At 48.0% G+C, this 21,083-nt stretch overlaps 1 protein-coding gene across 2 annotated transcripts in view; it reads right to left on the bottom strand.

Moving 5' to 3' along the window:
- Nucleotides 1–21,083, bottom strand: part of FGF12 (fibroblast growth factor 12) — a 618,931-nt gene that overhangs the window by 492,429 nt on the left and 105,419 nt on the right. The window contains exon 1 of one of the 2 annotated variants that reach the window (XM_088444732.1): nt 1,939–2,022. The exons of the other annotated variant lie outside the window; for it this stretch is intronic. Within the exon in view, the coding sequence (XP_088300858.1) occupies nt 1,939–1,963 (25 nt within the window). The 5' untranslated portion in view covers nt 1,964–2,022. Of the gene's footprint in view, nt 1–1,938; nt 2,023–21,083 lie in introns of those variants that run through there. 2 annotated transcript variants of the gene reach the window in all.

Below are 21,083 nucleotides of genomic sequence, written 5' to 3' on the forward strand. Positions count from 1 at the left end.
TTGCTGAGCAGTCCTGTTTTTTAAGTAGTTGGGTCAAAATAATGTAATAAGTATTTAAAAAAAAAAAGACAAAAACTGTGCTATTCTTACCCTTTGCCCTTTATGTCTCTCTCCCATTGCCCCCTAAGTCTATCTCCCATTGCACCCTCCGTCTATCTCCCATTGCCCCTCCATCTCTCTCCCATTGCCCCCTCCATCTATCTCCCATTGCCCCCTCCGTCTATATCCCATTGCCCCCTCCATGTCTCTCCATTTGCCCCTCTCCATGTCCCCCCCTTACTTATCTTTAGTTGTTTTTGCCATTGCTGTTCTGCAGCATCGCTCCTCAAATCACATCAGGTACTTCCTGTCTGATCTCCCACCATGCCTGCATTGTAGGACCCCATTCAGCAACAGGCAGCCTCAAGATTTACTGCCTGTTGCTTTGTGACAGCTCTCCCCACGCTCATCACATCTCCCTGCCGCTCTGCATCGCCAACTCCTCTTTCACCCATGCAATAGAAAAATACACTGACCAGCCTTCTTATGCCACCGGCTGTAGCATCACCCCAGTGACAGCGCTGCGGCACCCCATGGAACCGCGGGGCACAGATTGGGAACCACCGTCTTATGTATGTATATCATAACACATTCTACTTAATTTATGCACACAATATGCATACGCTTAACACTATATGATTTTATATTTTTTTCCTCCAACAAACCACATTTGCAATATTGCCCTAACTGCAATGTTGCAGTGCGCCACCTTATGTATCGTATGTATTATACTAATGTAAAGTGATCACATATTTTGATGCTTACAGGCATGCACCACATCTCATCCTGCTCCCTCAACCCCATCAGAAGTACAAATGTATATAAAATAAGCCAATTAAAAAAAATAAATAAATAAATATTGAATTAGAACCCATCTGGGGTAAAAAACATAAATAAACAAAATATCATAAAATGATGAAATTATGAAAACGATGCTGATTTAGTGCCGAATATTATGCCAAACACACTTACTGTAACTATTGTAGGGTGCATATCATATATATGAGTCATGTACTAGAATAGTACATGATCCCACAGTGTCCAACAAATAAGCAGTGGAGGAAATAGGATGGGTCACATGGTCATATTTAAGGCATCAGTTTTTTTATGAAATGTTATTTCTCTTAACATCTCAGGTAATAATTTTTGGATAAGGAGATCTCCACACTCTAGGTGCGTATCCACTTATAGACATACAGTAGAAATTAGTGCACGATTACGACATTGTAATCGTGCAGTCGTTTCACAGTCTGTGATGTGCCTACACTGAACGCTCAGTCATTCAGTGTAGGCACATCCATCATCGCCGAATATGGGCAACCAGACAACGTCGTCAGGTTGACCAGCATGTTCGGGCAATGGTAGATGTAAAAAACGACCAGCGGGCGCCCGCATTGCTGGTCATTTTTTACTTATAACTGCCCAATATGCGGACGATTACTGAGCGATTGCACAATTACGATGTCATAATCGTGCAATCACTCAGTAATGACGCGTAGTGGATACGCGGCATTACAGTATGATCTCACCTATAAACCTTTTATGATGTTTGTCATTTAATACTCTGGATTTTCCATGTAGCAGTTCTAACTAAAATAAATTTTAACACAATATCATATACATCATTACTTTATATCATACATTCATTTGAAAAACTTACAACCTCATATAAAACAACTAATCGATATTGGAGTGCAGGTCAGTGTGACTAGGAAATAATATTCTCTTTCTCCTAGTGGTCACTGTAACACATATATATCAGCAAGAAATTAATGCAATGTTCTTGATAGTTATTTTTGGACTGTCACAGACAGAATTTGCCTACACTGACATTTGTCGGCACATGGGCTATTAAATGTTGCAAATTCTGCAAAATCGTAATTCTCTTGGAACACTGACCTTGCACTTCTACAGGCTCAGCCATCTTCTGTGCTGCAGTCAGGCAGAAGTGTTATGGTACAATATGTTTGACCAATCCCCTGGGGCCCAGCCTATGTCACTGATTTCTATAGCATGCAAAGAATGAGTATCGTATAACTGCTATTACATGACACTCTGCTAGTAGTGATTCTCTAGAAGTACGTTACTATTTATACTTTCTTTTTAAAGGGCATCTTACATGGAGAATACAGAAGATATGAGAAGGGCTACACTTATGGAAACGCTCTTTGGGTAAATGGGATTCAGAATGTAGCAGTCTGCACCTATATACAGTACAATAGGTGCAAATCTTATTTGTATACACAGAAATATGTACTTGTAGGCATCTGGTCACCATCCAGTGATACATAGGTGTATATAAACTGGGAAGCCAGCCTCCCTTGCGCTGATCACCCTCCTTCCTACACTGAAGGGCCGAGTATAGCTGTGCCTGCGTCAGTATTGCAGTGCACATCATTCAGCTGAATCCTGTTTTCGAGGGACTGGATAACTGGGAACTGATTCAAACTTTCTGCTGGAAATCAATTGAACCAGATGCTGTCAACCGACAATTTGGCAGCAGTGGTAGCAAAGAAATGCTCCCTCACCACCTTTTTCAGGCCATGTATATTCATCAGTCAGGGTTTTCTGAGCATAATGATTACAAATGATCAAACTTAGGAAAAAAGTTATAGTTTCATAGAAAATACTATTCACAATTAGATTAAATATTTAGTTCTAATAATCTTGTGAAACTTTAATATATACATTTGTAATGTTGCAGATAGCTCTTTCACATTAAGTAACTACATTTTTGATTTTATGGCCTATTTAATAATAATGGAGCTATGGATCCTTTAATTAAAATTTCTTATAGTCGCATATCACGGCAAATTGGAATGCTTTTTTAGGGCTATTTATTAAGAGGCTCATGCCGGGACAGTAAATCCAATAAGGGTCTGTCTCAACGAAGACAAAATAGTAAAGTAACAGCTTGTTTACCAGGGGTGTATCTAGGAATCCGAGTGCCCCTGGCAAGGTAATGGACCGATGGCCCCCTCCCCCCATAATTTCAGGAAGTGCCCCCAGTAGTAGTCCACCCTATGCAGCCCTATGCAGTGCCCCCAGTAGTAGTCCCCCCTATACAGTGCCCCCAGTAGCGGCCACTCCCCCCCAGAACGTGTCCCCAGTAGCGCCCCTCCTATACAGTGCCCCCAGTAGTGGCCATCCTCCCCATAACATGCCCCCAGTAGCGGCCATCCTCCCCATAACATGCCCCCAGTTGCGGCCCCCCTATACAGTGCCCCCAGTAGCGTCCACCCTCTCTTCAGTGCCCCCTAGTAGCCACACTCCCACCTCCCCGTGCTGTGCCAGATAAAAAAAACACAGAAAAAAAAGCAACTTACCTGATACCCGCTCCTGACGACGACCGCCGCTGTCCACTCCTCCAGGCCCGCTCTCGCTCTGCACTATGGGACGGGAGAGACGTCATGACGTCTCTCCCATCACTTGCTGCCGGGGGAGCTGGAAGACGGAGCTCATGAGTGAGCTCCAGCCGGCTCCCTCCATTGACGCAGCAGCCAATTCAAGTCTGTCTGACTCTCATGGGCTGGCTGCTATAACAAACACACAGCCGCCGCCGCTGGCGGCTGTCTGTTTGTTACAAACAGCCTCTCACTGTGGTCTGCCCTACACTTGTGGGACCCGGGGGACTAGCGGGGCTAGTTCAAGCCCCTGGAGTAGTCCACCCATTGGCTGCTGGTGGCACTGCCAGACGGCGCCCCCCCTTTGGCCGGCGCCCCTAGCGAGTGCCATCCTGGCCAATGGGTAGATACGCCCCTGCGGTTTACTGCTGTGTCCAGGCGGCATCACCAACGTCATCTTCCAGGCCCCGGCGGTCATGTGACCAGCTGTTCCTATCCCTAATCCCTACCACTAGCCCTCCCCCTAGTTCCTAAACCTAACCTACCCACCCCCACAGCCTAATCCTAACCTCTCCCTAGTGCATACCCCTAACCCTCCTGGCGGCGCTTAACCCTAACCATTGGGATTCTGAGAGTGTCAACATTTTACATGGTGACATTTGAGATGTCAACATTTAGAACAAGTCAACATTCTGAGGATGTCAACATGGTGCCAGTCCACCTGTTGAACCATGTCAACATTTTAGTCATTGTGGTGTCAACATTACGAATGTAAACATAGTAACTATCTACAATGTGACTGGATACTGCGTGAGAGATCTCTACAATCTGCTGAGTTCAGCACTTGGCAAATAGCAGTGATACTAAAACAGTGTGTATACTTTGGGGGAATGGGGAGTTTTGATAAAGAAAGATCTATGAGGAATAGGTAAGTAGCAGTAAACGGGTTAAGGATGGGTGAAATATCTGATTCCTCATGTGTTAACCATTTAATAATGGCATCAAGCAGTGAAGAGCCTATTTTCAGGGGATTTCTGCAGAAAATAGGCTCTTCATTGCTACGTAAATAGATGTTTTAGCCTTCCTGCGTATCATTGCATTACAGAAGTGATATCAAAATGAAAAACTTATCTCCATAAGTGATTATGGACATGTGTTGTATCACAGGAAGCTACAGGTCTTTCAGTTTTATTTTATCTTGGATGTATAATAGTTTTCTTTCTAATGGTATAAAGTTTTTTTTATTATTATTATTTTTAAATTTTTTTAAATTAAGTATATTTTATAGATTTTCAAACAGTGAAAAACAAAACACGACTATAGATCATACAACATAAGGGATATTCAAAAGACACAAAGTGAACATTACAAAGAAATCACACTGAAATATGTAGAAGAACACAGTGTAGGGGAGGTAATCAAGCAACAGTTACAGAGGTTCCACATGTGCAAACAGACATCATAACCCCCCCCCTCCAAATCATAGGATCAACAAAGAGTAGTAGCGTGCTAGTGGGCTGGCAGCCGCACTGCTCCAAGTGATGGAAGGACTCCACTTTTCTCACCATAGTGAGTCGTGTATTAAGGCTAAGGGGACCACATTTTATGAAATTTAGGCAAATCCCCACTAGCCGTATACAAGTATCTCTCATAATTGATATTATCATTAACCTGTGAAACCCAACTATGGAAATCAGGTGATCAACCCCCAACCACTTCCGTGCTATAATAACCTTAGCTAAGGACAGAAATTTAAAAACATATTTGTTGTATGTTAAAACATTGAATAATTCTTCAATGAAGAAACCAAAGAGGCATATGAGTGGATCTAGAGGAGGCAATGCAGGTACAGTAGTATGGATACAGGGCCTGATTCAGACCTGCTCACAAGCGCACAGCGCTCGCAAGCAGGTCGATGATCCCCGGCAGCTCCGTCGCAACGGGTCTCGCTACAAGACGGGGCGGTTGTCGATGTTGATTGACAGCTCGCCCCGTTTTGTAGGCGGGGAGGGGGGGTGGCTGCACAAACGCAGGCATTCCCTTAGGAACGCTTGGCATTTGTGGGCGGTCCTACTGACATAACTCGTGATGTCAGTAGTGGACTTCCTGCTCTATTAGAGCAGGAAGTCCACTCGGGCTTGCGAGAGCAGAGACCATACCACAGGGTCTCCTCGCAAGCCCGATGGTCGCGATAATCGCGACCATCGCCAGGCCACTCGCATAAGCTATGGGTGCATATAGGAAATGGGCCTCATACTGCGCACCTTGAACATATATGTACATAATTGGACCTACTCGACAGAGGTTACCCGGATGTGGTGGGTAGGCCCATAACCTTGGCCAAGATTATGCCAAAAACCTCTATTCACTGCAAAAATGTATTTATTTATATACAATCAGTTAATTTGGAGTTGAGCACCTGTATTTCTTCTTTTTGTGCATAAGCTATGGGTAGTCAGCCACAGCTAATCCAGCGGCCTGGAGGCCGAAAGAAAAAAAAAACCCCGCCCTGATTCAGAGCGAACACTCACAAACAGCGAGCGCCTCTGAATCAGACCCACAGTCCCACATCTGATTCCAGAGATGTTGCACATCCTGACACTCCCAAAGGAGATGTCAGAATACTGCCCCTGACAGCCCCCTTCTGCGGCAGTTAGAGTCAGCCCAAATCACCATATTAAAGAGACTAAGTGGAGAGTAATACATTCTGTGAAAAAAAAAAATTATCTGTTGATAGCGGATTCAGGCAGTAGCATCACGAGTACCACCAACCATATGAGCCCACTGCTCATCCGATAGAGTCCCTAAATCAGTTTCCTATGGTGGGAATAAATAGCAGCCACCACCTACAGGAGCCCAAGAAGAGCAACAATTTATTAACGGGCGAGTCTAAAATACAGGGGGAGAGTCACCAAACTGGGCAAAGAGGGCATGGCATTATTACAAAAAAATGGAAAACGGCTCAAGTAGGAACGTGAAATTCTGATTTAATCTGGTCAAAAGTTTTAAACATGACTTCTTGATAAATGTGACCTAGAGAGAATACCCCATAGAGGGCCAAAATGACTGGACGTCAAAACCGCCCAGCTCTGGGAATCTACTAGTATCCAGATCACAGCCCTGAGGCCCAAGTAAAGTATGAGTGACCCACCAAACCTCAGTCACCTGATTTAGAATGGGGGAAAATGCATTTTTTTGCGGAACTGCAGCGGGGTTAGGGAAGTTCCAGTTGACTCACGAAGAAAGCCTGGAAGTGACCGATTACCAGTGTGGGAAACCCAAATGAGACCACTGTGCTGCCAGGTAGTACAAACAGAGATCGGACAAGGCAGGACACCCATCACATTTGGGCCTACATAGGGCCTGATTCATAGATGTACGTTCATCCAAGGATGAACGCACATTTCCGATATTTAGGGGCCTGCACTTGTGTAGGACCCTTTCTGCGCATGTGCAGAACGGGTCCTGCGATCACGCTTGCCAAAACCCCCAAGCTGTAGCATGATTGACATGCTGCAGTGTTTGGGGGGCGGAGCGGGGATATGCCTGGTCGCCATTCTTGGAAACGGAAGAATGTCGCCTACATTTTCTGGGAGGGACGAGGACAGGTTCTGCATCGGCAGACGCAGATTCCTGGCCTCTTGCGTGACCATGCAACGGACAGGTTGCGGGAATCTTCAGCTCCTGGAGACTGACCAAAGGAGCAACCATCACGACCATCGCAAATGCAGCAAGGAAGTGTCTGACACCTCCTTCTGAATTTGGACGGATTTGCACAGCCGTTTGTGTGCAGCTCTGCAAATTGGTCCATCTCTGAATCAGGCCCATAGAGTGGAAAGATTAATCCGAGCCTTCCTTTCGCCCCAAACAAAGGAGGAGAGCAGAATTATTATTTGCTTTTACCTACTGGAAAGTTTCAATAATTCCTCAAACATATAGAAAATGTTATTTGCAAATTAAATGGTATTTTAGTGGAATGAAAGACATCAGCATCTCTTGCTAATTATTCTCAGCACAGTACATGCACTGTAACTCACCTTGCAACATGCTGAGAATGTGAATTTACTGTAAACCCATATGAGCAATAAAAGAAGAACAGTCCTGAGCAATACCATAACCAAGCTGTTCTCCTACATTAACAGCCCCTTTTTCTAGAGGCTATAAGGGAGAATGCTTTATAAAGGTAACATCATCTCCTCATTCTGTTATATAAGGGTCTATTTTTCAAACAGAAATGCCAAATCTCTGGCAAAAACAGGTGACTTTTCCATACATTTCTCCCTATCAGGAGGTAACCCCGCTGGCAGGGTCGTAACTAGCGCGGTGTGGCCAGTGCCGACAAACAGAGTGCAGGATGCCCTGGGGGCGGAACTAGTGGCCACCGCAATTTCCATTTGCTGGGCCCCTGCTGCACTGTTGTTATTAGCGGTGTGCCTGACTCCTTCCTCTCCCCTCACACAACTTCAAACTCACCCCTTTTGTGGTACCCCCGACCCCTCAACACAAAAGTTACCCTTTGCTGCTCTCTCTTCTCTTACACAGCTCCAAACCCCTCGCCCCCATTTGCGGCACCCCTGACCCCCCACACCTACTCCCCTTTCCTGCTATCTCTCTCCTCACACAGCTCCAAACTCCTCCACTCCCTATTTGTGGCACCCAGCTCTATCTCCCCTCACACAGCTCCAAACCCTCAATTCGCGACCCTCCCTTTTCTAACCTCTTTCCCCTGACAGCTCCAAAACCATGGCACCCCCTTGCCCCACACAGGATTAGCCTTTCCTGCTCTCTCTTGCCTCACAGCTCCAAACTTCCCCTCCCATTCACAGCACCCCGTCCCATAGTGCCTAGAGAGCAAATGAGCTGTTGAGCAGTGATAACAGCAGGGCGGCATCTGGTTTCGCAGGTATGGAAGGAAGAAGACTAGAACCAGTAGTCAGTGAGTGAAATTGAGAAATTGGCGGTCGGTTAAGTGCTGTCACTGGGTCTCGCCCTATGAACGGGGGCATTACTGTGTGGCATAATGTATAAGTGGAATTACTATGCGGTATAATGTGTAAGGGCCATTACTGTGTGGAGTAATATGCAAGGGGCATTACTGTATGAAATAATGTGTAAGGGGCATTACTGTGTGGAATAATGTGAGAGAGGCACTACTGTGTGGCATAATGTGTAAGGGGTACTACTGTGTCACCTGTGTAAGGGTCGCTACTGTGTGGCATAATGTGTTTAAGGGTCTTTATTGTACGGTGTAATGTGTAAGGGGCACTACTGTATGGTGTAACTTGAATAAGGGTACTATTGTGGGGCAACGCCCCTTCCCCACAAGACCATGCCCCTTTTTTGGGCATGTACTGTCCCTATTTAAAATATTGGGGGGGGGTGCACAGAGCTCCAAAATGTCTAGTTACGGCTCTGCCCGCTCGTCAAAATATTTGCCGGGCTTCCATCTAACAAGGCTCCTGGATGGCGTTAGCAGAGAAAAAAAAAATCAAATAACATTTAATGTTTATTATTTTGATAAAGGGAGCCATAACCGCACCCATAATTTAATTTTTTTTAGATGTATTTTTCATATATTTAAAAATGTGTCAGTTAGTGGAAATGAAGCCCAAATCTGGTCACACATGCACATATTCCCAGTGACTGGCCCAGAAAACTATAAGGGTTAAGCCCAACAACTTCCAGACAGTTTTGCTCAGCTGACCTGGAAATATTTTATTCATAAATCATGGTGATAGGTGGTATCCTATATAGGGGGGACAGTGGCTGCATACTACATGAGGTCACGCTGCAAACCATGAGAACGTACTCAGTCTCAGAAAACTATATCAGAGTGCACAGTGATAGCATCACCTATGGTGTATTGTGGAGACAGGGTTCCCAGAGTAAGCATTTGCTATGACACCCCCCAGGTAGAGAAGTGTGCTGGTTGAGGGAGCAAAGTGTGCTGGTCGCATGTTATCATTGACACTTCACTGTAGAAATGTTGGCAAGCTGAAGTGGAAAAAATAGACACTGGTACGCTGTAGAGACACTTGCACTCATACAATCACAGGCACAAAGAGGGAGGTAGGGTGCAAACTATCCAAGGCTGAGCCTCTCTGGACTTCTCAAGGGAGGCATAACCACACCCACAAGTGGGTCCCTCAATGTAAACTGGAGCAAAGCACATGCAGAGAGCATGTGACAGGGCGTGACCACGATTCCCATCGTGCAGAGGCCTACACAATGTCTTAGTAGCTCTGGGTACGAATAATGATATTTAAATAACTTCCTATTGTCACTTATCGCAAGAGAGAGAGTAATAGTAAACTGTGGAGATAACAGATTTTCTATTACACACACACATACTGTACATGTCACACATACATTACACATACACATTTACTTTGCAGCTGCTAAGGCCGGGTTGTAGATGGGGACAGGACCAGGTACCATATCATTAAGGGGTCTATTTACTAAGCCTTGGATGGAGATAAAGTGAGCGGAGATAAGGTACTAGTCAATCAGCTCCTAACAGCCATGTTACAGGCTGTGTTTGAAAAATGACAGTTAGGAGCTGATTGGCTAGTACTTTATCTCCATTTACTTTCTCTCCATCCAAGGCTTAGTAAATAGACCCCCTAAGTCCCTCCCACTAGCAGTAAAATGCAGTGATTCACGAGTCAATAATGGAATTGCGCATAGACTCCACCTCTTCCCCATCGACCCACAAATTGTGGCATTTTGACGTGAAGGGGCGTGGCTTCATAACAAGGTGCCTGCTCTCACATCTGTCAGTGTGTGTGTGTGTGTGTGTGTGTGTGTGTGTGTGCGGCGGGGTCCATGTTGTGGGTTGCAGGGCCGGCAACAGAAATCTTGGGGCCCGGTACAATAATATCTCGGGTACCCTCTCCTCGACCCCACTTCACCCCCACAATAACACCCTTGACCCCGCCACACACACACACATATATATTCTGGGAGAAATAAGGAGAGCACAGTTGCAAAGTATATTCAGTTATATTATATGTAATAAAAAAGTAATCAATTACGTATATTAAAGTTAAAGGCAAATCTGTATAAACCAGCCTGTGAGCTGCCAATGTCCAAGGGCCCATCACATAATAATCTCAACGGGATCTCTAGGGTCACCAGCTACAGCAGTACAAATTTTCTCCAGCAAAGATCTTCCCTGGCAGAGACTGCTCATGGAGTACACTGTGCGTGTAATGTACTTAAAAGTGCACTTGATAGACCAAATTGACGCGTGAAAAAATGAAGCAGTTGACACATACTTGTCCTACCCTCCTGATTTGGCCGGGAGCCTACCGAAAATCGGGTGCCGCTCCCGGCCCCCCAGAAAGACAGGCAAGCCTCCCGGCTTACTATGGGGCCCACAAAGTTCTAGTTTTTTTGTAAGCAAATATATTAATTGGCACCCCTAGGTATATTGCTGTGCACGCACCCCCCAAAAAATGAAGGGGCCAGGGTCTTGTGGGAAAAGCCTTAGCCCTGAGCCACACCCCATTTTTGTCACGCTCGATGCATGCCCCAGTCCTCCTCTCCAGTGAATAGATGTTGGGGCCTCAAAGCAGCTACCCGCCTTTTGTTTTTTTATTGAGGATAGATATGGCTACTATGCAGGGCAGAGCCGGATTTAGATCTCATGGGGCCCTAGGCAAGATACCAATTTTGGGGGCCCCCTCCCTCAAACATTCCATAGCACTATAATTTCTGATTCTCAGCACAGAACCCCACTCCTCCCCTTACAGCACAGATCCGCTCTTTCACTGACCCCTTTCCCATCTCAGCATAGACCACCCCCCAGCATGCAATGCCCCTGTACTAGTGCCCCTTATGCAATGCCCCCTGTAGCAGTGCCCTTTATGCAATGCCCCCTTTAGCACTGCCCATTATGCAATGCCCCCTGTAGTACTGCTCATTATGCAATGCCCCTGTAGCAGCACCTCTTATGCAATGCCCCCTGTAGCAGTGCCCATTAAGGAGGGCCCCTTATGCAATGCCCCCTGTAGTTGTGCCCATATGCAGTGCCCCTTGTAGTTGTGCCCATATGTATTGCTCCCTGTAGTTGTGCCCTTTAAAGTAGTGCCCCTGTAGTAGTGGCCCTGTAGTTGTGCCCTTTAAAGTTGTGCCCCTGTAGTAGTAGTAGTGACCCTGTAGTAGTAGTAGTGCCCCTTTAGTTGTGCCCTTTGCCCCTGTACTAGTCCCCCACCCCCCGCCCCCTACTTACCTGACTCCATGCGGCCGTCGTCCGGGCTGACACTCTCGCTGCAGTACTGACTGGATCTAACTTGATACAGCAGTCGAGTCATGACGTCACCCGCGCAGTGCATCACTGGGAACGCTGGCTCTGAAGCGATCAGAGGCTTCCTTATCCTCCGATCACTTCAGAGGCCAGCGATCACTGGCCCTGTACTGAAACTCCACCTCCTCCTTCCCTTTCCTGGTAGGAGCAGGGTTCTGGACATGGTGCAGCTGCTGCTGCTGCGGCTGGCTCCGGCCGGTGAGAGGAGACACAGCAGCAGCACATCCAGAGCCCTGCGCCTACCAGGACAGGGAAGGAGGAGGTGGCGTTAAAATGCAAACTCTCTCTAGGGCCGGATTCCGGGGGGGGCCGTGGCTGGGGCCCCCTTGGGACCCGTGGCCGGGCCCATTGGGACCCGTCGGGCCCTAGGCATCCGTCCCTGATGCAGGGGATCGGTATGAAATACCGCCGGATGCATGTCCAGCAGTTCTAATCCTGATGCTGGAAGACCGGCGGTTCTAATCCCGACAGGTAAGTATTTTCCTATTCACTAACCTAACCCCCCCTAACCCTAACTCTCCCTTAGGGGTGCCTAACCCTAACCTCCCCCCCGGGGGTGCCTATCCCCCCCTTCCCCTAGCCTAACCCTCCCGGGGGGTGCCTAACCCTAAGTTCACCCCCGGGAGCCCCTAACCTAACCCTCCCCCCCTCCCGCGGCTGTCTGCGCCCGGCTTAGCCTCGATCAGGATGCCGGGCGTCGGGCTCCCGGCGTAGGTAAAATGACAGGCGTCGGGATTTCGACGCCTGTCATTAGACCCTTGCATGGATTAGACAGTCGGAATGCCGACGGTCGGAATTTACACCATCGACATCCCGACTGCATACCCTATGCAGGTATATGGAAGTCACCCATTGTTACACACTTCCCAGCGCCTGTTACTGCAACACACTGTCAGTCTGTCTGTCACTGACTGTGTGCAGGCCAGCCAGCCCAGGGCCAGGAGGGACTTGGTCACCAACGGCGACGGGCGGCACAGGCGGGTGGTTCTGCCGGCTGCCGTTTCAGCCCGCAGCACTGGCAACATGACAACGGCCCCGGCGTCATTGATCATTCTCCAAATGTGGGATGCGGCTCCTGTATCTGGCATCACCCCACTGTTGCGTCCAGCTGCAGCACTGTATGCGCGCTGTGCCTGCGACGTGACAGCATGTTGTCAAGTCGCTCCCTACAAGCAAGGGGCCCGTTACAAGTGCGGTGCAGCTGTGTCACAGTGACACAGTCTGTCCGCAGCTCACCTTAGCTGCTGGCTGACTTGTTGCATTAAATAATAAATTAGCATGGTCGCGGCCAGGGCGCCCTCCACTATGTGCCGCGCTACTCAGCTGCATACCATGCATAATTATAGATCCGGCCCTGGGTGCAGGGGGTTGCTTGTTGGGCTGGCAGGCCCCCTAAGCCGCCGGGCCCCATAGCAAGCGCACCCCTTGCAGTTACGTCAGTGTATCAGATCTGTATGTTTTCATTTTTTCTTATTTTGTTTGGTAGGTTCAGTTATCTTACACAGTTCATGCACAAAGTGGATTCACTTTATAATTTATGACTTTAATATTCAATGTAGAGCTGTGGCCATATGTTAGAGATTTGGAGATTTGCTTTTTAGTGCTTATCACTGCAAAATATTCTACACAAAGATTATTAAACGTTATTTCAAATGTTGCATTGCTTTACAGAGCATGCTCAGGGGTGTATACAGCAATCCTATTTGCAGCAGTAATCATGCAGAAGCAGAATACAGGGGGATCAGCCACTATTTCAATCAATGTACAACAGTTTTTTTGGTATATTGACTTTCTGCTTTCAAATCTTTGCTATAACAAGATTGGTTGTTCGTTCATACACTCCACTTACAGTAGTTCAATGAACATTCTACATCTGCAAAATTACTATTTTTGAGGTTTTTATTCCATTACGTTGGAAAGTAATGCATACATATATATTTGTTATCATTCTGCATGCCATATGTCTGTGTTTGTTTCCTGGGTATACTGTTATTACTGTATGTCAACATTCAGAAAGTTAACACAAGAATGCAATCATGGTCTGAATGTCGACATTTAAAATGTCAACATGAAAATAATGTTGACACGTTCATAATGTAAACATTGTGAAAGGCAACGGTCCATTTTAGTGTTAAGAGTTAGACCGTTCTGGGTTAGGGCTACAATCAGCTGAAAAATATAGATCGACAAGCCGACTGTCAACATGCATTCTGTCAATGTGGACATTATTCATTATTATTTATTTATTAACAGTTAACATTTAAAAGTTGACGTGTTGACACAAGGTCCATGTCAACATTCTAAACATTCTAAACATGTAGACTTTTTGACATTCTGAATTTGGGCATTCTAAATCATGACATTGTATACTGTACCACACCTGTTATGTCAAGTATCATTAAGTACTTTTTTTTATTTTATTTTTTATCTATGCTTGGCGTGGTAATTTCTCTCTCTCTCTCTCTCTCTCTCTCTCTCTCTCTCCTGAATAATTAATTTTTTTAATATAATATTTATTGAAGATTTTACATGTTAAACAGAGGACAAATCCTGCATGAAAATAACAACTCTGGTATAGTAAACACGGAACTCCATGACTATCGCTGGATCTATTAGAGTAGAAACTCATTATCTCATCCAGGTATAGAGTGCAGGTAGACCAAAACGGTATAAAGTAAATATTTATGCATCCGAATACTTGAATAAGTTTGAGGATAGATAAGCACCCTGTTTGATATGTAATTTTGTTAGGTAAGTTAAGGGTTAAAAGCTGGAGGGGGATGTGGTTAGTATTCGTCACTTGAGGAGTATAAGCCTATGGTAGGATTTAAGGGAGGGCTTAGAGGTTCCATATAAATAGCCTGGTGAGGGGAGCCATCTTCCTCTTTCCAGTTTATTTCAACCAGGCTGGCTAAGTGGCATATGTATTGTATTTTATATGTCTGTCTTTCTCTTCTTCTTTCACATTTCACACCCCATTTATTTCCCCTGGTCTACCACCCTCTCTGTCTCCTGTTAATTTTATCTTTTACTACTTTCCTTTTTCTAATTTCCCCCCTGTCCTTTCCTTTCTGCACATGTTCCATACTTTTCTTCCCCCTTCCCCTGCTTGTGTTTCCATATAGTCCCTGTTACCTGCCAGTGCCCTCCCTCCCTGTCATTTCCAGCTGCACAGGCCCCGTGTCCCCCCCCCCCCCCCGCCCCTGGCTTCCAGGCCTCTCACCTCCGTGGCTGCTTCCCCAGCCACGCGAGGGCCATGGTCCGCTCAGACGCAAGGCTCCACCTGCCTGCACTCCCGCTGCCGGCTCTCGATTGCCGCCCCCCCACATCGACCACCCCTTCCCCGCGGCCGCCTGCTCTCAAGCGGCAGCGATATTAGCTAGACGGCCCCCACTCCCCGTCTCCCCTCACGCTAAGCGCGGCCATCCCGCTCCCTGCACCGGTGGCTAGCTCCACCCACAGGGTTGCGGCGGCCATCTTGTGCAGCCAGGCGTCGCATGGTGCTCTGCCGCACCCCTCCGACCCCCCCATGCCCCCACTACTTAAAAACAGGGGGGCACCTCCCTGCACAGCCTCCCCCCTGCTCTGCCAGCACCAGAGACCCCCCTTGTGCGGTGTCCCCTAGCGCGCCACCCACCAACTTGTCCCCTTTCCCCCCCCCGCACCCTGGGGTGGGGGTTACACCCCCCCTTGCATTTAGGAGCAGCTGGTGCACAGCACAATAATCCTGCCCCATTCAAGCCTACAATGACGCGCCGCCGGGCTGCCCCCCCCCCCTTATTTCCCTGCCACCGGGATGCTGCACATAAGCCCAATGCATTTTTCAGCCCCTTATCATCCGCCCCGCTTATGCACTGCCAGCCACTGCCCCCCACTCTCCTCCAGTTCGCCCCCTCCACTGCTAACGCGCCCCCCCCCTTTTTTCCCAGGGATTGGCGCCTCACTACAAGGCGCAATAGCTATGCCCATCCAGCCGCATGCCACTACAGCTGTTTTCCTGAACCCATACATGTTTCCACCCCCTCCTCACACCCCTCCCCCCAAAACCTGATCCCGTACCCCCGCTGGCTACAGCATCTCCTGCTCTTTCTTCTGCGGAGGGACTTTGTTGCGTGGGTTTCACTGGATATTTTTTCGAGCCCCCAGGTCACAGTTTTTTGAGCGTCTAGGACCATTGTCCAAGTCCAGCGGACAGATGGTGCTGATGTCGAATCATGTCGTGGTGGGCGCACCGCGCAGCGAGGGACTGTTGGCGAACACAAAGGAGCCAGTGGCTGGGCCTTCCACGTCAGGATCAGGTGAGCATGGTGTTAACCCATTTGCGCAGCACACATTCCCCTTCCACTAATGTTTCTAGCGATTCTTCCAGTTCATTTGTAAATCCGCGCAAGCTTAGGCGTTACTTAGTGCAAATTTAATGGGTAGCAAGGGTGCCCTTAGAGATTTAACACAGTGTCAGCAATTGAGGTACCGGATGAAGCGCGGGTTATGGTTCACTGAGCGAATACGGCTATCCTTAAAGTTTTAAAGTAGGGAGCGGTTAGTGAAGAGTAAATTTGTGGATATGTTTGTGATAACGGCTGACGCGCGTAGGTTTAGTTCAGGCTAAGTCAGCAGGAGTAATGGCGGGGGCCTTCGGGTATGTTATGTTTTTTGCGGCGTGCTACCTTGAGTCCAGACACAACAGGAGGGACAGGCAGTGTTTTCAATTAGGTTTCAAGGATGTTGAGGTTTGGTTTGCTTGACCAACTGCATAGCTTGCCTGCGGAATCCTCGGTTGGTCGGAAGCAGCCCTTTCTGGCCTGCCCAGATCTGTGGGCATCAGCCGCTGGTAGTGCTACGCGTGTAATAACACGCAGGGTCATATGGGGCAGGCTGTGGATACAGTCATATCTGCATGCTCTGTGGGAGCATTCATCCAGCCAAGGTGTGCGCGTTGGTCTGCCGCACAGGGTCAAGGAGAATATTGCAGCAGCAGCGCAGAGGTGTTCAGAAAAGCACCGTCATTGATTAATTTGGGGGGTTTTGGCGTGGGTTTGCATTTATCTTTGACACAGGAATATCCGTGGTTTCTGAGAGGAATCTGAAAGCGGAAGTCGGGTGGGGGCCCATGCGTGGCCCCTTTTGCTCCACCCACTTTTGGTACGGTTTAGGTGCACCGCCTTCAAGGGGGTGTCGTAGAAGGAATTGTGTAAATTGGGGTTGTTACAGAGTCTCTTACATAAATGGAAGGGTTCGGCAATCACACAAAATATCTGTCAGATCACTGCGTCATTTAACAAACGGGGGGAGGGCTCTACTAGCTAAGGCAGATATCGCATCTGCTTTTTGACTGCTTCCCATTTCACCCCGAGTCCTTTAAATATTTGGGGTTTGGAGTTGCAGGGCTCAATTACGTTACACAGAGGGAAAGCCCTTATGGCCTTGTGGTTAAGATGACTGTTTAACATGGCGGCCGATTGGCTTTTTCATTTCGTGTACTTTAGTTGAAGGTTTTAGTTACTTTTTGCAGTAGTTGTCCATGCGGGTATTGGGACATACTGTGGTGTCCCGCTACCTGGATGTTTTCATGTTATGGGGCTAGTAGATACCAGAGTTTGCCAGTATTCAATTAATTTCCTTAGTTTAGTCGTTATGGGAGCCCCGATGGCTCGTGACAGGTAAGAAGGTTCAGTTATGCGCATTATCTTATTTGCGGATAGAAATCGATACCTTGATAGGATTATGCCGCTTGCCTATGGCGAAGGCGTGGCGTTTTGGGGAGTTGCTAGAAGCATTTCATTTTGGCAAAAAAAAAAAAAAGTTTCGCTAGTACAGTTGCAGTCGCTATCGGGCCCCCTCAGTTTGGCATTTAGAGTCATACATAGGGGTCGGTTTTTCAGTAGACGGCTAGAAGGAGCCACAGCAGGGGTTAGGAAGCCTCGTCACCTCATATGTGTCCCTCTGGAGCGGAGTGGACATGCTGCGCATTTTTTTGTTTTGTTTTGTTTTTGTTTTTTTTTATGTGCAAATTCAACGGAGTACAGTTCTGCACACGTCACCCGTAGCCAAGTCCGAACTTAGACCGTTACGTATGCATCCTGTTCATTAAGTGGTGCATTTGAAGGGGAGTGTGGCACGGAGCCTTGGCCGGTTTCCTGTGGGGTTCAGGGCCTAGACAGGAACATCCTTATTCTCTGCCGCACCCCTCCGACCCCCCCATGCCCCCACTACTTAAGAACAGGGGGGCACCTCCCTGCACAGCCTCCCCCCTGCTCTGCCAGCACCAGAGACCCCCCTTGTGCGGTGTCCCCTAGCGCGCCACCCACCAACTTGTCCCCTTTCCCCCCCCCGCACCCTGGGGTGGGGGTTACACCCCCCCTTGCATTTAGGGGCAGCTGGTGCACAGCACAATAATCCTGCCCCATTCAAGCCTACAATGACGCGCCGCCGGGCTGCCCCCCCCCCCTTATTTCCCTGCCACCGGGATGCTGCACATAAGCCCAATGCATTTTTCAGCCCCTTATCATCCGCCCCGCTTATGCACTGCCAGCCACTGCCCCCCACTCTCCTCCAGTTCGCCCCCTCCACTGCTAACGCGCCCCCCCCTTTTTTCCCAGGGATTGGCGCCTCACTACAAGGCGCAATAGCTATGCCCATCCAGCCGCATGCCACTACAGCTGTTTTCCTGAACCCATACATGTTTCCACCCCCTCCTCACACCCCTCCCCCCAAAACCTGATCCCGTACCCCCGCTGGCTACAGCATCTCCTGCTCTTTCTTCTGCGGAGGGACTTTGTTGCGTGGGTTTCACTGGATATTTTTTCGAGCCCCCAGGTCACAGTTTTTTGAGCGTCTAGGACCATTGTCCAAGTCCAGCGGACAGATGGTGCTGATGTCGAATCATGTCGTGGTGGGCGCACCGCGCAGCGAGGGACTGTTGGCGAACACAAAGGAGCCAGTGGCTGGGCCTTCCACGTCAGGATCAGGTGAGCATGGTGTTAACCCATTTGCGCAGCACACATTCCCCTTCCACTAATGTTTCTAGCGATTCTTCCAGTTCATTTGTAAATCCGCGCAAGCTTAGGCGTTACTTAGTGCAAATTTAATGGGTAGCAAGGGTGCCCTTAGAGATTTAACACAGTGTCAGCAATTGAGGTACCGGATGAAGCGCGGGTTATGGTTCACTGAGCGAATACGGCTATCCTTAAAGTTTTAAAGTAGGGAGCGGTTAGTGAAGAGTAAATTTGTGGATATGTTTGTGATAACGGCTGACGCGCGTAGGTTTAGTTCAGGCTAAGTCAGCAGGAGTAATGGCGGGGGCCTTCGGGTATGTTATGTTTTTTGCGGCGTGCTACCTTGAGTCCAGACACAACAGGAGGGACAGGCAGTGTTTTCAATTAGGTTTCAAGGATGTTGAGGTTTGGTTTGCTTGACCAACTGCCTAGCTTGCCTGCGGAATCCTCGGTTGGTCGGAAGCAGCCCTTTCTGGCCTGCCCAGATCTGTGGGCATCAGCCGCTGGTAGTGCTACGCGTGTAATAACACGCAGGGTCATATGGGGCAGGCTGTGGATACAGTCATATCTGCATGCTCTGTGGGAGCATTCATCCAGCCAAGGTGTGCGCGTTGGTCTGCCGCACAGGGTCAAGGAGAATATTGCAGCAGCAGCAGCGCAGAGGTGTTCAGAAAAGCACCGTCATTGATTAATTTGGGGGTTTTTGGCGTGGGTTTGCATTTATCTTTGACACAGGAATATCCGTGGTTTCTGAGAGGAATCTGAAAGCGGAAGTCGGGTGGGGGCCCATGCGTGGCCCCTTTTGCTCCACCCACTTTTGGTACGGTTTAGGTGCACCGCCTTCAAGGGGGTGTCGTAGAAGGAATTGGGTAAATTGGGGTTGTTACAGAGTCTCTTACATAAATGGAAGGGTTCGGCAATCACACAAAATATCTGTCAGATCACTGCGTCATTTAACAAACGGGGGGAGGGCTCTACTAGCTAAGGCAGATATCGCATCTGCTTTTTGACTGCTTCCCATTTCACCCCGAGTCCTTTAAATATTTGGGGTTTGGAGTTGCAGGGCTCAATTACGTTACACAGAGGGAAAGCCCTTATGGCCTTGTGGTTAAGATGACTGTTTAACATGGCGGCCGATTGGCTTTTTCATTTCGTGTACTTTAGTTGAAGGTTTTAGTTACTTTTTGCAGTAGTTGTCCATGCGGGTATTGGGACATACTGTGGTGTCCCGCTACCTGGATGTTTTCATGTTATGGGGCTAGTAGATACCAGAGTTTGCCAGTATTCAATTAATTTCCTTAGTTTAGTCGTTATGGGAGCCCCGATGGCTCGTGACAGGTAAGAAGGTTCAGTTATGCGCATTATCTTATTTGCGGATAGAAATCGATACCTTGATAGGATTATGCCGCTTGCCTATGGCGAAGGCGTGGCGTTTTGGGGAGTTGCTAGAAGCATTTCATTTTGGCAAAAAAAAAAAAAAGTTTCGCTAGTACAGTTGCAGTCGCTATCGGGCCCCCTCAGTTTGGCATTTAGAGTCATACATAGGGGTCGGTTTTTCAGTAGACGGCTAGAAGGAGCCACAGCAGGGGTTAGGAAGCCTCGTCACCTCATATGTGTCCCTCTGGAGCGGAGTGGACATGCTGCGCATTTGTTTTTTTTTGTTTTGTTTTTTTGTTTTTTATGCGCAAATTCAACGGAGTACAGTTCTGCACACGTCACCCGTAGCCAAGTCCGAACTTAGACCGTTACGTATGCATCCTGTTCATTAAGTGGTGCATTTGAAGGGGAGTGTGGCACGGAGCCTTGGCCGGTTTCCTGTGGGGTTCAGGGCCTAGACAGGAACATCCTTATTCTTGAGAATTTTTCAATTGTAGTGGCGGTCGAACTGCGGTCCAGCAAGCCTTGCATTAGGCAAATCCTGTTTGGTGATAACTTAGGTGTGGTATAAGAAGGCTCTAATCTAGGACGGACTTGGATCCGGCCTCGCAGTGGTTAGGCATCTATGTGTTTAAGGAATATTGAGTTTAGGGCACGGCATGTTTCGGGCGTTGCTACCAAGATAGTGGACATCTTATATCGTTCAGTAGGACATGTTTCATTCGCTCGCGCCTCCTGCTAATTTACATGGTTTCTCCTTCCCCTTCCATGCCTGGCGGATCGTCACGCCGGCATCCAGGGACTAGCACGGAAGTCATGGGCACCAAGTACATTAAGACCTACACACTAGTTTTGTGCGATTGGCAAGGTGTTTAGCTTCCAAGAGCGGGCGGTTTCAGATGGTTAATGATTGTATGGCAGAGTTTGTCTGTAGCTGCTATGACGGGTCGTTCCAAGGCGGCTTGTCTCCAGCATTACCCAGTATAATTTTCCAAGTTGCACGTTTGGCGGATCCTGACA

The sequence above is a fragment of the Taudactylus pleione genome, unplaced genomic scaffold (assembly GCF_031769625.1).
Source record: "Taudactylus pleione unplaced genomic scaffold, aTauple2 ptg000372l, whole genome shotgun sequence".
In the NCBI taxonomy this organism is placed as follows: Eukaryota; Metazoa; Chordata; class Amphibia; order Anura; family Myobatrachidae; genus Taudactylus; species Taudactylus pleione.